At 35.2% G+C, this 23,945-nt stretch overlaps 1 protein-coding gene across 1 annotated transcript in view; it reads right to left on the reverse strand.

Annotated features, from left to right (window-relative positions):
- The window catches only part of LOC150090032 (uncharacterized), a 329,054-nt gene that overhangs the window by 79,338 nt on the left and 225,771 nt on the right, over positions 1-23,945 (reverse strand). The window contains exons 15-16 of the mRNA XM_090368942.1: positions 12,890-12,910; positions 4,691-4,831 (exon numbers count right to left, since the gene is read on the reverse strand). Of these exons, the coding sequence (XP_090225068.1) occupies positions 4,691-4,831; positions 12,890-12,910 (162 nt within the window). The remainder of the gene's footprint in view (positions 1-4,690; positions 4,832-12,889; positions 12,911-23,945) is intronic.

A 23,945-nucleotide genomic window follows, 5' to 3' on the forward strand; every position in this document is an offset into this window, starting at 1 on the left:
GGATGAATCAGATTGGTCCACTTGATATCGATGGTTCAACTGTTGATGATCCTGCTCAGGTAGCTAACAAACTAAATGAATATTTTGCATCTACATTCAAACATGAGGAGTTTTTCAGGGAGCGGAATGCCAGAGGTGAATTAAACTCTGGCAGTGAGCTAGATGATTTTGTAATAACTGAGAGGAAAGTGGAGGAGAAATTGTTGAAGATAAACATAAGACAGCACCTGGGGTGGATGGAATCTATCCAGTTATATTAAAGGAGGCGGCAAAGGAAATAAGCAAAACCGTTAGCCATAATTATGATAGCTTCCCTGGACTCAGGGTAGGTACCCATGGACTGGAGATGTGCAAATGTGACCCCAATGCACAAAGGAGGATCAAAGGGAGACACGGGTAATTACAGACCTGCTAGTTTAACTTCTGTTCCAGGGAAATTAATGGAGGCATTGGTTAAAGAAGCACTGCAGGATCATCTAGACAAGACTTCACTTATAGCTCGAACACAGCATGAGTTTGTTAAGGGGAAGTCTTGTCTGACAAATTTGATTGGATACTATGATGTAGTCACAAAGGAACTGGATGCAAAGAATAACTTTGATATCATATATTTGGATCTTAGAAAGGCCTTTGATACTGTTGCACATGGAAGACTGCTGCACAAATTGGAGCAGTATGGCATTGGAGGCAAATTGCTGCTATAGATATAATAACAGTTGAGTGGGAGAAGACAGACAGTGGTAATCAATGGACACTGCTCTTCGTGGACTAATATTATTAGTGGAGTCCTTCAGGGTTCAGTGTTGGGTCCATTGTTGTTTTCTGTATTTATAAATGATATTGATGATGGTATATCAGGCTTCATGTGCAAGTTTGCAGACAATACAAAGGCTGGCAGGGTTGTTACTGACACTAATGACAGTACACTGCTGGAACAGGATCTAGAAAAGCTGAGCAGATGGGCTAAGAGGTGGCAAATGAAGTTTAAAATTGACAAATGTAAAGTACTACGTATGGGAAGCAATAATCCCAGAGTAGCGTATCAACTCTGTGGTACCACACTGAAAATGGTAGAGAATGAAAATGACCTGGGGGTAATTGTGTAGGCAGATATGAAGTTTTCTGAGCACTGCAGACAGTCTGCAAGAGCAGCTCATGGTGTCTTGTCAATGATATAGAAGAATATTTCTAGCAGGGATAAGGAGGTGATTATCCTCTTATATAAGGCAATGGTCAGGCCCCACCTTGAGTACTGTATACAGGTATGGAGGCCTCATTTTAAGAAAAATGTAGAGCTGTTGGAACGAGTACAGAGAAGGGCAACAAGATTAGTGAACAGAACAAAGGGTTGCTCTTACAAATAAAGGCTTAAGTTTTGCAAATTACAGTGTGTGGAGACTAGGCACCTGCAAGGTGATCTGATTGAGATGTATAAAGCCTTGAATGGTTTGAGCATGCTCAATGCTGATGGGATTCTTCCTCTTTATCAATTTATGCCTGAGAGGGCATAAATTCAATCTGAGGAAGGACAGTTGTAGGATAGATGTGCAGAAGTTTGCCTTTAGCCAGCGGGTGGTTGATTGCTGAAACAAACTTCTATCTGTCGTTGTAGAAGTTCATAGCTTAAATAGATTCAAGGCAGAACTTGACAAACATTTGGAGTGAGGGGGTGGGTGAAATAAGGGTTTTTTTGTTTTTTTTTTTTTTGGCTGATGCTATATAAGCTTGCTATATATATCTTAGTGCACTTGCATAATTTATACACAGCCAATTATAGATTAGCAAATATGCAATAGCGGTATCGTTTAAGTTACATCTCATATTGTGAATACTTTCAGGACGAGTTGCCATGACATTGCACTACTTCGAATAAGTAATGCTTCACCCGAAGGAGAAGACTGTTGTTATTTATTCTCAGTGGATACCACCACCCAGAGGGCACCGTTTCAGTGCTATTTGGCCCTTCTTCGGTGGGTGGGTAAGTACCCAAGTGATGTAATGATGACAAAACAATTGTGAAGTATATCTCAACAATATGAGAGATGCCTGATGGTGTATGATATAAGTTAGGACTCTAATGCATTAAGGGCTTATGCTTCAAGCCGCAAAAGAGTAATCCCAGTTGTTATTGGTGGTGGTGGCTCTCCAGAAGACATGGAGAGCCACCACCCACATTTGATAGGCAAAGACATAGAATATTTTAAGTGTAAATATGAAGAGCTCTAAAGCAAGAAAAAATATTTTTCAAAATTTATATATAGCAATAATGAAAAATCACTTGCGGCTTCCTACTTCGTTAGTTATCATATTGCTAAAGAAGGAGAGGCATATACACTTGGTGAAAAATTAATAGAACCTTGCGCCAAAGATCTAATTACCCACAAGACTGGTGAGAAATATGCCAAAGAAATTGATAGAGTACCTCTCTCTCTGATACCACATTTGCTAGACGCATCAGAGATATGGCACTTTTTGTGAGGATGAATTAATATCTCGATTAAAATCTCCTCCATAGTTTCACAATGCAATTAAATGAATCTTCAGACATTGCTGGTCTGGCTACTTTAATTGTTCTGGAAGGCTATATTTTTAATTTAACTGTCCAAGAGGATATTCTTTTGTGCAAGCCTCTTAAGGATAGAGCTACAGGTGAAAACATTGTTGATGTTATATATATATATATATATATATATATATATATATATATGGAGAAGCATGGACTATCTTGGGATTTATGTTTTCACATTTGTACTGACAGAGCAAAATTTTTATTAAGTGCAAAAAAAAAAAAAAAGAGTTATATCAAGAATAAAAACAACATCCCCACATATTCAACATTCTCATTGCTATCTGCACCATCATGCTCTTGTTGTGAAATGAATTCCAGAAAAAATAAAAGATGTTTTAGATGACATTGTGAAAATCATTAATTTTATCAAATCCAGGGAGCTAACCTCTAGATTATTCTCATTATTCTGCGAGGAGCTATCTAGTTCTCACAAAACACTGCTCCTACACACAAAGGTACACTGGCTATTATGAGGAAACATTTTGAGCAGCTTTTATGAGCTGAAAGAAGAGGTGAAAATTTTATTAATGCAAATGAAACATGATTATTGCTCAAAACTGGATGACAACATATGGATTCAGATTATGGCATACCTTGCATTTTCAATTTTAAATTATGTAAATATATCCCTCCAAGGAACTAAAATGCATATATTTAAAGTTAATGATAAAATAAATGCATTAATTTTGAAATTCAATTTATGGATTTCATATGTACAAAAAAACGATGTAAATAGTTTTGAAAAATTAAGTGACTTCTTGATATAAAATGATCTGAATCTTCATAAAATTGTTCAAGAATACATAATAGAGCACTTGCTTAATTTACAAAAACCTATTAGAGAATATTTTCTGGTGCAAACAGAATCATACAATTGGATTAAAAACCTACTTAATCATTGCCAAAGTGAAAATTTATCAATGAGAGAGAGAGAGAGAGAGAGAGAGAGAGAGAGAACAGTTAATTGATATATCTACAGATTCGACCTTAAAAATTAAGTACCAACAAGAACTTCTTGATGTTTGGTTGCAAATTTACAGTGAACATCCTGAAGTGTCTGATCATGCAATAAAGATTCTTGTCTTTTGTCACAACTCATTTATGCGAAAAGGCTTTTTCCACATATACAGTGACAAAAACAAAATACAGGAATAAAATGGATGCAGAACCGGAAATGTGCTTGCAACTGATGACAAAAACTATAAAAAAAATATAAAAACATAAAAAAAACTATATAAAAATATTTAGCAAGGGGAAGCGCATTCAAAATATTAAATATAATAAAATCAATAATACCAAATTTTGATTTTCTTTGTGGCAAAAGACAAGCACATCCAAGTCATTAAAATGAAGTATAATTTTTTATATTATTTGTTAGTGATGTTATACTAAAATTTAGTATGTATTCAGTAAATTTAGTATTATTTAGTTACTAAATAATAAATGGGTTCATTGATGCATTTATAAATAGTTCCTTTTTACATTGTATGAAATGTATTATTGCAACTTTAATTGTAACATTTTGTTCAAATAAAATGTATTACATGAAATGTATTTATTAATGGGTTCCGCACTGATTTTTCACATTGAGAAGGGTTCCTCGGGTATCTAAAGTTTGAAAACCACTGTTCTATATGATATAGATGCCACATCTTGACACCTGCTTACATTGATTCACATCTGAGTGGGCACCTTCATTATACTAGGTGCTGTGTTTCAGATATTGTACATGGGCAGTATACCCACGGTTATTTACAGTTCCACCATCATGGAGGTACAAACAGAGGATCTGATTGTCTGAGAATGACTGGACTTTGCTGAAATTCAGTCCACTTGATTAACAAGTGAGATCTGAATATCCATTCCAACAGCATTTTAGATTCCCAGGCAAAGGTGCCATACCAGGAAGAATGTTCATCTTCATCAACCAGTGAACACGCTTTGTAAATATTTTGTTATTTTGTCCCCAACACCTGCATTATTTTGAGGGTCCACTAAATTATATGAGGTTTTCGGTTAAACAAAACTAATTATTTTGGAAAAAACTATATAAAAATATTTAGCAAGGGGGAGCATTCAAAATATTAAATATAATAAAATATTCACAAATTTAATATTTACTCTTGTTTGGGCTCAGGAGTTCTTGCTAGGAATTCCTCAATTTCTGGATCAAATGGTTCATCCAACACTTCACTTGTTGTCTTTCTTTTCACTGATCCTTTATATATCTCTGTATCATAACCCATTAAGGTCATCTCTTCTCTGAAATAAAAATTTTCCATAAAAAAATCGCAATCACAAAACAACACTTATCAAAATCTATTTTCATATATATTATCATAATGCAATAAAAAGCTTCATATAGAGGGAAGAAAATGGCATGGCAAAGAAACGTATTTCAATAATTACATCTTTACTTATTTCTCACAGCATTAATGAACTCAATGTCCTTATTTGACCATAGAGGTTTAATGACTTTTTATTTCCATTTTTAATGCAATTTAAAAGTAAAATAAATTCTTGGCCATGCTTTTATGCAAGAAACTGCCAGATATGGTGATTTATTGTACAGTGTAAAGTGTAAAGTGTGTTAATTTAAAAAGTGTGTGGGGAGTGTTCTGTTGTGTAGCATTATGTTCTGTTGTTTCTCTGACCATTTAGTCGTTGGGCTCCCTATTGGGACCCACCACTGCCCACACTTTGCCACGAGGAGGCAGGTTAGGCACCCAGTAGATTATTTAAGTACTCTGGCAGGCTCCACCACCTAATTTCCAAGGATTTCAGTGGCAAGCCTGAAAAAAAAAAAAAGAAAAAGGAAAAAAAAAAAAAAAAAAGAAAAAGGGGGGTGTACACTAGAATTTGGCCAAAAGAAATTTACAAGTAAGTGGTAGAATTTAGCATTAGTAGAGGCATTTGATGCAAGAAAGCAAGCTTATGCAGCATCAGCCAAAAAAAAAACCCACTTCCACTTCACCCCTCTGTTCGTTCCAAATACCTGTCCAGCTGAGCCTTAAACTTATTTAGGCTATCAACCTCCACCACAAGGAATGGAAGTCTGTTCCACCAACCAACCACCCGCTGGCTAAAGGCAAATTTCCTCACGTCTATCCTACATCTGTCTTTCCTCAATTTGAATTTATGCCCTCTCAGGTGATTTTTCTGAGCTAGAGGAAGAATCCCATCAGCATTGAGCATGCTTAAACCATTCAAGGCTTTATACACCTCTATCAGATCACCTCGCTGGTGCCTAGTCTCCAGACACTGTAATTTGCAAAACTTAAGCCTTTCTTCGTAAGAGCACCCCTTTGTTCCATTCACAAATCTTGTTGCCCTTCTCTGTACTCGTTCCAGCAGCTCTACATCCTTCTTGAAATGAGGCCTCCAGACCTGTATACAGTACTCTAGGTGTGGCCTGACCATTGCCTTATACAATGGAATAATCACCTCCTTATCCCTGCTGGAAAAATTCCTGTATATCATTGACAATACTCCATGAGCTACTCTTGCAGCCCGTCTGCACTGCTCAGAGAATTTCATATCTGCCTGCACAACCACCCCCAAGTCCCTTTCATTCTCTACCACTGTCAGTGTAGTACCACAGAGTTGATACGTTGCTCTGGGGTTGCTGTTTCCCATGAGTAGTACTTTACATTTGTCAATGTTAAACTTCATTTGCCACCTCTCAGCCCATCTGCTCAACCTTTCCAGATCCTGTTGCAGCAGCATAGTGTCAGTAGTGTCCTTGACAACCCTGCCAACCTTTGTATCATCTGCAAACTTGGACATTAAGCTTGATATACCATCATCAATATCATTTATAAATACAGAAAACAATAATGGACCCAACACTGAGCCCTGAGGGACTCCACTAATAACATTAGTCCACGATGAGCAGTGTCCATTGATTACACTTTCTATCTTCTCCCCCTCAACCACCCCTTTATCCATAGCAGCAATTTGCCTCCAATGTCACACTGCTCCAAATTGTGTAGCAGTCTTCCATGTGCAACAGTATCAAAAGCCTTTCTAAGATCCAAGTATATAATATCAAAGTTATTCCCTGCATCCAGTTCTTTTGTGACTGCATCATAATATCCAATCAAGTTGGTCAGGCAAGACTTCCCCTTAACAAAACCATCCTGTGTCTGAGCTATAACTGAAGTCTTGTCTAAATGATCCTGCAGTGCTTCTTTAACCAGTGCCTCCATTAATTTTCCTGGAACAGAAGTTAAGCTCACAGGTCTATAATTACTTGTTGATTAGAATTTGGTGGCACTGTTAAGGGGTGTACTCAGTCAGTTTATTGAGAGAGAGGGGAGACTGAAGATTTTGGGGGGGGGGGGCAGATAGAAGAATAGGGACGATAGAGTAGGCATCCCCAAAGAGGTCAGTAGAGATGAGCCCACCAGGCGAAGTATGGGAGAGACAGGGAAGGGAGGAGACAGAAACCCGTCTCCTCCCTCCCCTGGGGTTTTAAAGGGAACTGGGTTAGAGTACCCAGTTCAGATCGACAAATGCCGTGTCGGCAGCAAAGCTGCAGTACATCTTCATCGGTGATAGTTGTCAGGTCCATGTAGTGTCAAATCCAGTAGGAAGGTCAAACTGCCCATCCCGCTATGGGGGCGGGACATGTTAGCCAGCAGTGGGGAACCCACCAGGCAAAGGGATGGGAGAGAGACACATTTACTCCATTCACAATCCATATTCTCATTCATTTTTTTTTATACTTTTTTCTTATATTTTATAATTTTTTTTTCCAATTTTTATACCCCGGGGGCTCACATCTGGTGAGTATGGGCTTGGCACACCCAGGGTCCTGAGCTGGATATCATCATTCTTCTCTTTCTTGGTGATTCCCTTCTACTTCTCTCTCTCTCTCTCCCTCTCTGGGTAATTCAGAATTTTTTTTTTTTTTTTTTTTTTGCCTGGTGCAGCATAAGCCTTAGGCTTCCTTGCACCATATGGTTAATAATAATAATAATATATATATATATATATATTTTTTTTTTTTTTTTTCACTCACACTCATTTATCTCCTTCTCACACACCAGGGGGGGATGCAATGATGTGTAGTGTAAATTTAAATACTAATTAAAACTAGGGTTAGTGTGTACTTAACTGTAGCATTTGCGGTTTGTATTCTTTTTCTCACACACTTACACATTCATTCTTCTGGCTATCATTTCATTTATTCAACTCTCGCCATCTGCCGCACTCCCCAAGCACCCCAAACCATTGAAATTCTTCGGTCATGGTTTATTGTACAGTGAAACTTCTTTAAAGAGGACATGACTGGGTCAGAAGACAGTGTATATTATAGGAAGGTGTTCATTTTACAAGAGGTCTGTATAGCCAGTTTAAATAATTTGGAAAAATGAAATTTACTGTGACTAGTTGCTTACACAGTTTTTTTTTTTTTTTTTTTTTTTTTATTGATTATCAATATACATATATGGTTCAATTAATTAACCTTTAATATAAATTACTTTACTTAGAGCATTTCATTTTCATTATGGATAATTATATCACATACTATTTTTAGTCCATATTCATCATTTTTGGTCATCCAATTTTGAGCAATAATCATGTTTCATTTGCATTAATATGTTCATTAATTTGACCATATTAATTTTGAATTAATTTGACCATAAACATTTTGCATTAATTTGACCATTAATCATGGTCAAAATTATCTATGCAGCTCATTGGTAGGGTTTTTTTTTTTTTTGAAAGAAACGTATTATAGCTCTATTCTCACTTTTTTTTTGTAAGTATATACCGTGAACTGAATCCTGTATACAGATTTTCCAGATTTTATTTTTAATTTTTGTTTCTCAGAACAACATTTCTCATTTAGCAATTTTATTGCCTTTCTAAGTAATACACCACTGTGGAACTGCATCAGGCAGCTCAAATAAGTTTGTACACAAACAGCATTTACAAACATGTTGGCCCATCTCCTCCATGAGTAATTCATGGGCATCATAAATCTAACTAGTATTACTGTAATGACCTTGATCTTCACTACTTTCACTTGCCTTCTTGCAAATGTCTGTTGATCAATGAAAATGCATTAGTGTGTTCATTAGAGGTCCCTTTTGGACAGGTCATCTAACACACAATTTCTAATACATCTGGCTGGAATCCAAGCCTGAGTGCTCACAACAAGAGGTGTCCCCTTTTAGAAAGGTATCTGTGTACAGTGAAACCTCCCTTAAGGGAAGTTTCACTGTACATTTCATTTTGGGCTTAACTATTTGCCTAACTATAGCAGGAAAAAAAAAAAAAAAGAAAAAAAAAAGCAGGAAAAAAGAAATGATTAACTTAAATTTAGGATTCAGTGTATTTTTTAATATAAAAGTTGAAAGGCATAATGTGGGATAGGTTTAGGAACTACAAAAAAAAAAAAAAATAAAATAACATTATGCTCCATGTTGAAGACTATAAATAAATCTCATTGAAATTCATTGAAACCTAAAATGAAACCTTAACTTCACACCCAGTATGTCATATATTAACTAATTCGTTAACAATTGACAATATTTTAACAATAAAATAAATACCTTATGTGTTAGCATGGGTTATTTATTTTATTAAAAATAAACAACAATAAAATAAATAACTTATGTTTCCCTCCTCATGCAGCCAGCTATCCAGCCGACCTCTGAATTTTCTCAAGCTGTAAGCTTCGTTTACCCATAGATGTAACTTTTTTCCATGGATGTAACTTGTTCTAGTATTATTTATAATTATGAACATTTCACCTGCATAATTTTCATTACCCACTACTTTTTTTTTAGGTGTGGTTCCTATACTTGCACACAACATTACATCTCAGACCTTACAACTGCCTTATAAAATGGGATTAAGAACTAATCTTTAAAGTAAATATTTGATAAATCATCAATAATACACCAGTGCTTATCTATATTACATGAAGAACTTCATGTCCATCTGTATAATAATCCCCAAAATCCTTTCTTTCTCCACTATTTTTAATTTAACTCCACCAAAAGCATATCATTTTAGGGTTGGCACTATTACTCAAGTGTATGAACTTTTATTATGCTGCATTAAAACATAGCTGCTACTTTTCTGACCATCCTTGAAGCCTGCCAAAGTTGTCCCAAAGGAATGTTGCTTGTTGCTAATCACTGACCATTCTGCCATTCTTCACATCACCTGAAAATTCATGGACATCATGCCTTGTATCCCTTTGTTGATGCCATTTAAGAAAATCAAAAACAATGGTGATTTCAGTACCAATCCTTTATGAACCTCACTTCTAATGTATGCCCAATTTGGATAGTAAACATTAATCACAGTCTTCTGCCTCCTGCTCTGCAGTTCCCCCCATGCATTCCATCTAAGGATCTTACCTGTAATCTCAACACATTTCAGTTTGCAGAGTAACCTCACTTTATGATAACCTTGATATACAATAACATATTTATACAGCAGTCTTACTCTTTCTCAGACAACACATAAAGGAACATGAAAAACTGGAAAGGATGGTTGTAGGAAAGACGTGCAAAAACTTGCTTTTAGCCAGACAGTAATTGAAAATATTTGCACTTCTCCAACCTGTAAGGACCTCTCCTGGGTCTTAAGATGAGCTCGTAATGATGGCAAAAGGTTTGTTTACCTCTTTGAGGTTTTTTTAAATATAAGTAAATAGGTGCCATCAACCTCAGGTGCCATCCTCACTTTTAGTTTCAATGATTTCTCTGCCAATTTTCTCTCAGTTAAGATTTAGCTCCTAGTTACAAGTATAACTTGATATACTACTGGTATCCACATACCTAAAACTTTCTTTGTGCATGAATGTAGATATGCTGAAAGCATATTATTTATTCAGTTTGTCAGCAACCTGACCAGGATCATCAAAAGATATACTATTCATATTTAGAGGATCCAATATGGTTCATTCCTTTCCTTCTAGTGTTAACATAAGCAAAGAATTATTTGTTACTTTTCTTCTCATTTCTTAGCCACAGACTTCTCATAATCCGCTTAGCTTGCCTAACTCTCTTATTAACTTGATTACAGACTGGTTTTACTTACTGTGTGCTAATATGTCCACTAATAATTTATAATCAACACATGAATTTTTCTTCTCTTACACTAGTCTCATCAGAGTATCTAACATCCATTTAGGTCTAAACCCTGAACAATATCTGAAAATAAATAACAGTAGTCTTCTCTACTAGAGAAGCTATCTCACAACGAGATAGCTGGTAATGCAGCTATCTCATTGTGAAGGCACCACAATATGAGATACTATTAAAATGATGCCTTTTACACTACATATGCAGTTAAAATTTATGGGTAAACGGTGTACCTACACCAATATTATATAGTTAATTACCTAAACCCATAAGAAATTATGCCTTGTGCATTTCATCTTCTAATACATTATTATTTATACACCATTTGGCATCTCTCATATTGTGGAAATAACTTCGCAACTGCGATGGCATGTTGCATTAACAGGGTACCTGCCCACTCACTGATGATGAAGCCAAAAAGCTTCAAAATGATCATCTGGGTGGTGGTATCCACTGAAAATAAATAACAGTAGTCTTCTCTACTAGAGAAGCATTATTTATTTGAAGTAGTGCAATACCAGCTATCTCGTTGTGAAGGCACTCACAATATGAGATAGTATTAAAACAATGCCTTTTACACTACATACGTAGTTCAAATTCATGGGCAAACTATGGTGTGTCTACACCAATATTATATACCTGAACAATATTTCTTAGTTGGTATAAAATTCTTGGTAACTTCTACGATTACTTTCCCAAACTTCCCATTTAGAGTTTGTAGTTGGTAACATCATCAGTTGGTCCCATTTAAAAATATTTAAAAACTAAAATCATTATAGTCTTTTCTGGGAAAAATAAATCCCTTCCCTTTAACCACGGCAGCAGTTATATCTATAAGTAATTCCCACATTAACAGATTACGATTGCTGCCCACCCAAGTGGTTCCTTTATTTGGAGATTCTTAATATCTGAAGAGTCACTGCTGACAATCAGATGAAGAATATTGCTTTCTCCTGTTGCCTCTCTGACATGCTAGTATAGAAAATAGTCATTTAATAAATTCAGAAAATTTCTGCTGCTGTCTCACAATTAATAATAATTATAATTAATGGATATAATTCAATGCAATGGGAGAATAACACATCATTGTGCAATATAATAAACAATACAATAAACCACACTTATAAAAGTTTTTTCTTTTTCATGGTACTGCTATCGAAAAATTTTTGATTTTTAGAACTTTTTTTTGTTGTTAAAAAAAACAAAAAAAAAGAACACTATAAATGCATAAGTGTGCAAAAAGCATTAGGCCAAATATGGGAGTTATGTTTAAGGACTACAAAAAGATTTATCAGTTTTGTAGTTAAATTTGCACAAAGTCTTATGCTGTACACAGATAATGTAAGTTGTCCTCTAAGCATATCAGGATCACAGTCTGGTGATGATTTCTTCTGCAATAAAGCCATTGTCTCATTCTTAGGCTTGTGTTATTTTACATCATAACAATGTAAAGTGGAATGAGCTGTAATTTCTATGCATTTTTTTCTTGTCAGGGATATTTTATTGATTTCCTGATTCTAATACTTTCTCAGATCATGTCACTGAAATTATTCCTATAGGATGAAATCTTGTAATTTCTCATTCCACTCTAAACTCTCAAACTTTATCTAAATGACGATTTTCCAAAAAATGTGCTAAAGCTATTTAAAATAAGAATAAAGTATATCACAAAAAGATTATCCAAATGTCTTGAAAATTTGACAAGACATTTGGATAATCTAATGAAAATGGCTTTTGTCAAGCAATGAAAATTGCTTTACAAAACTAAAAAATACATTTTTATTTTTTATTTTACCATTTTATTTCCAACTTCTATTTTGGTAAAAATGTGTGTTATATTTGATAAAACTGAAACATTTCTTGTCTTAGTCACCAACATGCAGCATAACAGGAAATAAAGCCTAATTGACAGATACTGCATTGGTCCAAATACAATTAAGTCAGTGTCTTTGCGATTGTAGAAATGTCTGTGTATGTTAAGAAAATTAACAAAATACTTAATATTTATTTTAATATATTTACAAACTGCTCCAGTGTTTACATTATTTATTGCAATAAAAATAAATAAAATTTGGAATTTACAAAAGATATTATAATAACTAAAAATACATTTTTTTAGAATTGCACTGAATGCTGCTGCTAAATTTATAAAAAAGTATTTAACTGCAGCATTTTTCTTAATATTTTATAAAATCATCAAAACCAAACATACCTTGACTTTGAATCTGCAACCCTATAAAAAAAAATTATATATTAATCCAATATGAGAGTAAAGTTTATAATATTCTCTCTCTCTCTCTCTCTCTCTCTCTCTCTCTCTCTCTCTCTCTCTCTCTCTCTCTCTCTCTCTCTCACACACACACACACACACACACACACACACACACACACACACACACACACACACACACACACACACACACACACAATCAGTCCCCATTCTTATGGCATTAGCTTTTTTCGAGTTGCACATTCTTCCAATAAAGGAAAATTTTTTGATTTAAACGAATTTTCAATAAACTTTCTTTCATTTAATGATAATAACCCATATTATCTTAAAGTCTTAAAAACATGACTACTGTGTAGGACAATATTACAGACTAGGCAAGAAAGGCTAGTGCTTGTATTCCTAATGTAGAATATTCTACAGTTAAAAATTTATAAAAATAGATTATATATTTACAGATTATTTATAAATAGATTATAAATTTAGATAAGTAAATAAACAGAAACCAAAATAAAATTCTAAAAGGAAAACTTCTAAAGGAGCTGTTTAAAGTGAGATTCCCCCATTTTGTTAATTGTAGCATTCAGCATGACAAATCCACAATGCTCTGGAAAGGAAATCATTGGATTTGTCATTTGAGGACTATTGTTAATGGTTTTAACAGCTTGCATAATGTAATTTCTCAGTTCAACTTGCATGGTAAACTATGAATTATGCAAAATAAGCCATGGATTTCATGTGAGCTCATCATGTGAAAATTGGCAGTAGTGCACAAACCACATCCTCTGCCAATTTTCAAGGGATATACTCATTTTATAATAGTTCCCACAAACTGTTCAGTAGAAAATTCAGGTATGACATTCCTGAAAGCCTTTCTGGTAAAATATAACAACCAGTAAGCTTGTCCCCAAGAACACCACACCAAACATTAAAGGGAAAAGGTATGTTGACAATGAGTACTGACAATTGTATGTGGGATTTCTTCATTATGAGTGTTTTAAGAGCAAAGGATTCCATTTTTTGTAAAACATGATTTATCTATAATCAGAACTGGCTGAGAAATCGAGGATTACATGTCCATTACAAAACGAGTCACCGATAAAAGTTTGTGTTTATTCACACCTTATGGTAACAAGTATGAAGAGAATTCTTATGAACTTCATTATAAAGTAATATTATATCCAGTGAATTTTACAAAAGTAAACAGACTTGTAGTATCATCAAAAAAATTTCACAAATTATTTTGGAAATTTTTTTTGTTTTGGAGTTTTCTGTTTCATACAGATTGCTTTAAACAGATTTTGGATTTTGTTATGATAATCAAGCCTGAACAAATCTGCTCCAGGTCTAAGAGCCACTTTGTAAAACAGATCCAAAGTACGTAACTAGTTGCTAGTTAAGTTCTAACAGACTGATAAATTATAACCAAAAAAATTTATTTACCAGTTATAATTTCCAGTTGTCAATAAAAATGGGAGCCTAAGTTTGTCAAGACCTGACAATAATAACAAGTTAATGTATGCAGTGTGTTTCAGGCATGTTAGCAAATAGCAATAATTCATGATTTATAATTAACCCCTTCCCGGAATATTTTTTTCCTTAAAATGTACCATAATGGATTGAATTTTTTTATTTTACAGATTAAAAGTACACATCGTGCGAATACCCATTGTATAATTTTTTGTGTTTTTTATAAATTTTTTAGTAAAAAATACGTGGGAGTAATTAACCCATTTGTGCTATCCCGAGTTATCTCGTGTATGCCAAAAAGTTTGCAAAGTATACAGATTTTTTTTAATAAATTAGCACTTGAGCTAAAAGAAAGGAACAGAAAAACGCTCTTCACTACTCATTATATAAATAAATTTAAAAAATCAAGTCGAATGCAATAATTGTGAACTAACTACATGGCTGCTGCAAGCGGATAGGCAAGGTAAGCGTCACTTACGGGCAGCAGTTCAAGAGGGTGCCAAAATATTTTTCGATATAGTTTTCTAATTGGTTAACGCTTATCAGTATTCAGCATTTAGGACGGCAAATTTTATTTTGCTTACTGGCGACACATAGGAATGCGCACTACTGTTCTGACACTGCTGTACAATAATAAGTAAACATAAGTAAAATGAAAGCTAGCCGTCTGCTGCCAGATGTAAGAAAATTCAAATTTTGGAGGTATTATTGTTTGCTTCTAGTATTATTGTATCCCGAGATATTTCTTGTAGTTCCAAATAACTTTTAAAACTAAAAATGAGATCTCATGATAATCCATGAAGGAGTTAAAAAACCAAGGAAAAAAAACAATGACTTTTATGCATAGACCATTTTGCATATCTACCATATTTTCCATTCATCAGCACATGGCAACAGACATAATATCCAGTGCTTTGTAGGCTAGCTATATACCATGTATAAAAAACAAGAAATAATAATTACCAGGTTTTTAGTGGTTTGATTTTAATGAAATTTGGAAAGGCCTGATAAATTAGTGTTAGTAATATTAGTATTGGTAATAGCCAAATAGTGAAAAGAAGCCACAGGTTTTTGATGCACTGGACAAAAAAAAAAAAAGAAAGAAAGAAAGAAAAGAAACAACAAATTATGAACTTCCTTCCTTGTTGAAGGTAACTATCCAGTTGACCTTTGTATTTCTTCAAACTGTCAACCTTAACTACCTGCAGAGGCAACTTGTTCCAGTAATCAATGGCTCACTAGCTAAAAGAAAATTTTCTACAATCTAGTCTAAACCTCTTCTCCTCTAATTTGAATTTAAGGCCCATAATTCTGGAATTCTTATAACAGTGAAAATTCTAACTTCATTCATTTTACTTAACCCCTCTCAAAGCCTTATAAACCTCAAACAGGTCCCCTTTGAGGTGCCTGGTTATCAAGCACTGTAGCCCACATAATCAGAATCTTTCCTCATGCAGCTGCCTTTTTGCTGGTCTCACCATGCTCGTTGCCCAACTTTGCACCCTTTCAAGAAGCTCAACGTCTTTTTCAGATGCGGTCTCCATACTTTGACATAGTATTCCAAATGCAATCTTACAATTGCCTTATACAGTGCAATTATGACCACCCATTCACTACAGAATAATGTTTGATAAATCATTGAGACGACACCATGAGCTTTCCTGGCTGCCTGTTTACACCACTCAGAAAACTTCATATCTGCCCATATTTAAACTCCCAGATTTCTTTCTTCTTCTACTGTTTTTAATTCAATCCCAACAAGTGTATAATTTATTTTGGAGTTGCTATCCCACAAGTGTAAGACCCTGCATTTTGCTGCATTAAAACTTAGCTGCAACTTTTCTGACAATTCTTGAAGCCTCTTTAAGTCATTCTGCAAGAGTGCTGCTTGGCACTGATTATTAACAAATCTATCAATCTTTATGTCATCTGCAAATTTTGACAACATGCCTTCTATTCCTTCGTCAATGTCATTTATGAAAATCAGAAACAATGGTCGAAGAAACAAATCTTGGGGGACTCAACTTCTCACATTATTTATTTATTTTTTTATTATTATTATTATTAGCCATGTAGTGCAAGGAAGCCTGAGGCCTATGGCAAAAAAAAATTCCTGAGTTACCCTGAGAGAGAGAGAGAGAAGCAGAAAGGAATCACCAAGAAAGAGAAGAATGATGATATCCAGCTCAGGACCAGGGGCTTGCCAAGCCCATACTCACCAAATGTGAGCCCCCTCGGGTTACACCAATCTGAAGAATATCCATTAATCACAACCCTCTGCCTTCTGCTCTGCAGCCACCCAGCAATCCATTTAAAATTTTCCAGTAATCCTGACATGTTCCAGCTTATAGAGTAATCTCTCAGGAGGAACTGAGTCAAATTCTTTGCTAAGATCCAAATAAACTATATCAAAATTGTTCTCTACATCCAGCTCATGAGAACTGTGTCAAAATAACTTACTAGGTTAGTTAAACATGGTTTTCCCTGAACAAAAGCAAACCATAGTTCTTCAGAAAGCAATTTCTTTCTAAATAATAATGCTTCTGGGTTGCACTCTTCATTGTATCTCCTAAGATTTTCCCCACCACTGAAATCAGACTGACCAGTCTGTAGTTACTAACTTCACTCTTAGAATTGCCTTCACATATTGGAGATATGTTGACACTTCTCCAGTCCAAAGGACTCTATCCCGAATCCAAAGATTCCCTCATAATTAACCTCAATAGCTCAATACACTCTCTAGTGGCCTCCCTCAAAATTACTGGGTATGTGCCATAAACTCCATCAGCCTTACCTGCCTTTATGCTTGAAAGTTTTTCTAATAAACAGTTATCTGTAGTTTAAAATCACTAATTTCATATGGCTCAGCCGTTTCTCAGTATAAAGGCTATTTCATCAGTAAAGACTGATGCAAAGTAGCTATTCAATTCATAAGCAACATCAGCTGGGTTATCTAAGACTTTACTACACCTAGTACACAATATTCCAATCTGATTCTCTTTTTTCTCTGTTGTATTGTATCCCTAACTTATATGTGATACAGTCAGTCCCTTGGCATCCCTAACTTATATGTGGTACAGTCAGTCCTCATATAGCATGATAGTTGTGTTCCTAGAAAAGCTTGTGCAATGCAAAATCATGCAATATAAATAACAGGTCCTATGGGAAAAATAGGGTTAGGTTTTTTTTTTTGGTAGTTGTTGGCGCATCGGCTTCTGTGGCCATAGTGCACCTCCCAAAGTTTTTGCAGTACTTTGATCCAAGCCCGAGGCGGGATTCGAACCCGCAACCTTTGGGTTGCCAGGCAGGCACTTTACCCACCTGGCTAGCCCGGTCGGCCCAGGGTTACGTGCCAACCACCCAAGACTGAACACACATTTGTAACAAAAACATTACCAAACACAATAAATAATCATAATAAAATATGTAAGTATTTTATTACGATTATTAGTAATAATAGTAAATTAATAAGACTATTACATAATAAAATATTGCTAATGCTTTTGCTTCTATTGTAAGCAAACTTGTTCTTTGTTTGATCTTCTATCCAAACAGACGACAGCCATTTCCATCTCTTCCAATTCTATGTCTTGATCTAATGGATCATTAGCAAAGGCACATGAAGCAAGAAAGCAAGCTTATATAGCATCAGCAAAAAAAAAAAAAAAAAAAACACTGAGTTGTTTCTGCTATGAAAGTTTTTATTTTCTCTGCATTATTTCTAATTCTCAGCGTTGTCTCATTCAGGCCTGTAGCACATGCAATATCATATGTTCTTTCATTTCGCTCAAAGCATTTCACAATAATTTCATATTTTTTCTCTATCAACAGAGGTGGATTGGCCATAAGCCTTACTGCTGAAAACCTGGTGGGCCGGAGGCCAGTGTGATTTTGACCATAAATGCTAGAATGAGGCTGCTACAAATTTTCTGGGTAAGAATTTTTGACCCAGTCTGCCTCTGTCTATAGATAATGCTTTTTTTTTCTCTCTGAATCTGTAGTGTCCTCACCAGGACGCTTCCTTTTCACACCCTTTAAGTATTTTACTATTTTTAGGGAATAAAGCACAATTGCAAAATGAGGAGGCACGCTTGATACATATAAACAATGCTACGCACGTGTAGCACAACTGAATAAACAACATTGTAAAGGCAGAGACACACTATTAACACCTCACTAGCTCACATTTTACCAAAGCATATTTCTGGAGGTCACTACCATAAAACAATAAAAAACAAATTCCAGTTGCGTTTCTGCTAGTGGAATCTATTATAAACTGGTAGTAAATTTTATCCAATTGCATTTGCGATAGCTGGAATTGTGTGGGGTTTTTACGTTATTATGTGAGATTTGTTTCCCTTTTACTGATATAAAAAACAAATACCGCGCATTTTCAGATTCTTCTCTTCATTCCTATTGTGTTGTGTTCAGTTGGGGTGATTCCATTTCTTGTAAACACAAAGGTGAATAGTGCATAAGCGAATTGGTTCATGTTATATGCGATATCGTTCCCCTATTTATAAATTGTGTATGATCGAATTCATGTAGTGTAAACACGTGTTATACGAGGACTGACTGTACTATTATGGTTCAACTTGTAGCTATTGTAGGTCTCAGTACTTTTCGTCATGTTAGTGTCAGGATAGTTTATTACCCTGGCACACTAACTATCTTATGGTATTTTTTTCTGATCTATTAGACTAGCTAGCTCTGCATTCATCCATTCTGGCATCCTTCTCATGCAATATTTTCTTAATGGTATGTATGTGTTCATAGCTTCTGTGATTTTTGCTTTAAAGGTATTCCATAATTCAAAATGTATTTGCCCTCATCTGCAACATGACCAATTAACAGATGCCATATAGCACCTTAAACTGTCAAAGTCCCCTCTTCTGAAATTAAAACCCATGCCTTTACCTTTAACTACTATAACATCTTTCTTCATCTTTCAACTGATGACTGCACAATCATTTCCTGACAATGGTTCTTGTACTTTAACCCCTATGATGTCATCTGATTCGTCCATAATAATGAGGTCAAGAATATTCTCTAACTAGTATTTTCTCTAATATGCTGGAACAAATAATAATCATCTAATTTATTTTAAAAAATTTTTCCCATGGTGAGTTTCTGTCCCACTTATTCCACTATTGAAGGGGGGGGATGATTGAAGTCGCCCATAATAAGACATTCACGCTTGCTTGCCCATTCCATATGCATGCGGAGACTCTCATCATACTCTTTGCAATCCTCTGCTCTGTAGAATTCTCACTCTCATTATACCTTTGCTTCCAACTAACTCACATCACACAGATTCTCTGCTGGCAGATGTAATCTTCTGACTCATCAAAAGCCCATTTCTTGCTCAGGCTGCTTATCATAAGAAGCATGATTCCACCACTTCCTAAAATTTCTTAATAATGCATTTAGGAAAGAATTTCCTAAAGGTATTTCCTAAATACACAATACAAACAATATTGGAACTTGCTATACCCAATTCTGGATGGCACCAAGCCCTATTATGTCAGCATTGTCCTAACCAGAAGTTAAATTCAGCCATTTTTTTGGCGACACTCCTGACATTACTGTAGATACAGATAAGACTAAGTATTCTTCTATAGTTTACTACCCTGACACATCCTTTTAAATTATTTAGGCTTGTTACCCCATAGTGAGCTTTATGTTCCCACTCATTAGAAACACTGCTACCCTCAGCACATCCTGCCGGCATCAGCTGTTGCAGCAACAAAAAGGAATTCTTGAGCTGAATGCAAGTATTACTTTTACCCATTTTATCATATAAATGCAAATCTATATTATCCTTCTCCCCACACCCAATTAGCAGTTTCTCTGAATACTTAAGGTATCCTCAATGATACTTTTTTTTTCACAAAATCCCCAAGCATGAGAGGCATTAGCATTAGTTGAGGCATATGATGCAAGAAAGCAAGCTTATACAGCATCAGCCAAAAAAAAACCCTTCCCATTTCACCCATCCGGTCATTCCAAATGTTTGTCTAGTTCAGGCTTAAATATATTTAAGCTATCAACTTCCACAACAACAGATGAAAGTCTGTTCTAGCAATCAACTACCTATTAAAAGATTAGCATTAGCATTAGTAGAGGCATATGATGCAAGAAAGCAAGCTTATGCAGCATCAGCTAGGGAAAAAAAAAAAAAAACTTCCACTTCACCCCTCCGTTCGTTCGAAATACCTGTCCAGCTGAGCCTTAAAATTTATTTAGGCTATCAACTTTCACAACAAGGGATGGAAGTCTGTTGCACCAACCAACTACCCACTGGCTAAAGGCAAATTTCCACACATCTAACCTCCATCTGTCTTTCCTCAATTTGAATTTATGCCCTCTCAGGTGATTATTCTGAGCAAAGAGGCAGAATCCCATCAGCATTGAGCATGCTCAAACCATTCAAGGCTTTATACACCTCTATCAGATCACCTTGCTGGTGCCTAGTCTCCAGACACTGTAATTTGCAAAACTTAAGCCTTTCTTCGTAAGAGCAACCCTTTGTTCAATTCACTAACCTTGTTGCCCTTCTCTGTACTCGTTCCAGCAGCTCTACATCCTTCTTGAAATGAGGCCTCCAGACCTGTATACAGTACTCAAGGTGTGGCCTGACCATTGCCTTATACAAGGGAATAATCACCTCCTTATCCCTGATAGAAAAATTCCTGTATATCATTGATAAGACACCATGAGCTACTCTTGCAGCCCGTCTGCACTGCTCAGAGAACTTCATATCGGCCTGCACAATTACCCCCAGGTCCTTTTCATTCTCTACCACTGTCAGTGTAGTACCACAGAGTTGATATGTTGCTCTGGGGTTGCTGTTTCCCATATGTAGTACTTTACATTTGTCAATGTTAAACTTCATTTGCCAACTCTCAGCCCATCTGCTCAACCTTTCCAGATCCTGTTGCAGCAGCATAGTGTCAGTAGTGTCCTTAACAACCCTGCCAACTTTTGTATCATCTGCAAACTTGGACACCTCACCTGACATTTATAAAAAGCTGGTTGAGAGTATGCCATGAAGATTGAAGTCCATCATAAAAGTAAAAGGTTTCAGCACAAAGTATTAAATGACACAATAAAAGCTCTTTTTTTTTTTTTTTTTTGTCTAAAGGCAGGTGTCTGGATATTAATGGTAAGGCAGTGTATATAAATATACACACAAAGCTGTTCATAGAGACCCTCTTTATAATGTCCTGCCACTTTATAATGACCTATGTGGTAGGTCATGACCAATTTCCCATAAATCTAATGCTATTTTATGTGACTTTGAAAGATGAACAAATTTTCTATATTAACCTAAAACTTCCACCACTCTATCTTGATTTTTGCTTTTTTTATTACCTTACAAAATTTGCATTGCAAAATGAAAATGTGCTATTTATTGAAGCTAATGACAAGCTTTCAGGTTGACTGTAAGAAACCACTTTGTGGCAAAATTAAATTAGCTTTGACTGAAGTTCATTTTATTATACACTAATACAAGCTATATGTTTATCAATAGCTTCTGCAGAGTGGGTATCTTTGCCAATCACAGAAAAAAAAAAATGAAGATTTTATAAGCTGTAGATAATGGTGTGCATTCTAGGACTGATGTTCCAAAAGGGCACTCTCTTCATCATTCTGAAAGATTGAAAGGGAAATTTGCTGCACTAAGTGGGATCAGAGCATAAAAGGCAAAGTATCCAGATCTTGAAAATGCACACTTGGAATGGCTAATAATGAAGCATGCAAAAAATGTTCCTGCAGAGGGAAAAACAATCAGAATGGCATCTTTAATGCTGATGAAATGACTTAAATTGCTACTGAATAAAGCACTTACATTTAAAGGTGAAAATGTAGTGGCAGAAAAATGACAAAAGTGAAGGCATTGCCAACTATGAATCAAATACACCAAAAGACTTGGACAGCATCAAAAATCTAGTATGGATGAGAGACTTGGAAAGATGAGTAGGGAGAACAGAAAAATTTTGATTTTTGTAGATAGCTGCATCCCTCACTGCCAAATGAATGGCCCGCATGCAATCACTGCTGAGTACCTGCTACCTAAAATGATATTAATTCTTCAGCTTAATTCTTCGCTTGATAAAGGTACAATCTAGCACTTTAAGAAAAACTATCAAAGGATGCTATTAAAAATAATACTTTGCTGTTCTCAAAAACAAAACACAGTGCAAAATCACAGTACTGCAGGTTATGTATTTCTGTGTTATTAGCATTGGATGAGGTTGAAAAAAAAGTGATAGCCAACTAATTCAAACATCCTAGATTTGTCACCTGACAAAATCCAAACATCCTGGGTTTGGACTTGAATAACACAACGAATGAAGATTCATGTGCTTCTTCCTCTATTAATAGCGAAGAACAGTCTGATAATAGCAAAGAATTTTTTAGGAAATATATAGTCACCTACACTAAGAGAGAAACATGTTTGAAGACTGAACTGAAATGGATGCAGACATTGCATATTTCAGGATATGCACAAATGAAGAAAAACTCATTGCAGGCATAAAGGAACCTGGAATTTATAGTGATGAAGAAGAGGAATCTGCTGCAGTTAAGCAAGAAGTTTCACTGAAGGGGCTGGGTCCATCAAGGATTAGAAAGAGTACATCATTTTTTCAAGTGCACTCTATAACAGTGAAAATGAATTAACTGCTATCAGGCACTTTCAAATTCTCTTACAGTTAGGACTTGATATATATATAAGTATCAATACATACACACAGATATTGTATATATGTACTACTGTATATACTATACATACATGATTTAGAAATTAATTTTACTACACCATACAATCGATGAAAAATGTACACTTCATTTACTTGTTTAATACTGTAGTACTTGTACATAATTAGATTTTACTATATTGTATTAGTAGAATTACATTAAATGTTGAAACTTTTCTTTCTTGTTTTGCTGATTTTATGAAATACTGATATAACATCCTACAGATACAATGAAAGTTTTTCTCAATCCCCTGGAGATCACTATAAAGAGCTTCAACTGTAAACACACACACACATATATAATTGCATAATATCATTGTGTGGTTACCAAAATAAAACCAATCATTATGCATTTTGGAAAATTATGTATACCAATAATATTAATAAGCTGGAGTCTGGTTGGGTGGGTATGGCAAGATGTTGCAGACAATCATTTAAATCCTCTTGGGACCATTTAGCTATATCAACAGATAATTTATTTTTAATACATAATTATTTTTTAATAATAACAGCATTAATAATGATGATAATTTCAGCATTGTATATATGAGATTTCATCAAATAGTTTGGGAAATGCTGAAGCTTACTGGTTATTCGGATTGATAACCAGTAACTTTTGAAGTAGTCTCCTTGATAGCATATACGCTGCTTCCAATGCCTCTAACTTTTGGAATTACTCCTGATAGGCTTCTTTTGCAATTGCTAATAGTTCCTGTGTCACATTCTGAATAATTTCCTCAATCATTTTAAATCTGTGACGTTTCAAGGGATGCAGGATTTAAGATTGGGGGGAAAAAACATACAGAGCT

The sequence above is a fragment of the Mastigoproctus giganteus genome, chromosome 2 (genome assembly GCF_048544385.1).
Source record: "Mastigoproctus giganteus isolate SK-2022 chromosome 2, ASM4854438v1, whole genome shotgun sequence".
NCBI classification, from domain to species: Eukaryota; Metazoa; Arthropoda; class Arachnida; order Uropygi; family Thelyphonidae; genus Mastigoproctus; species Mastigoproctus giganteus.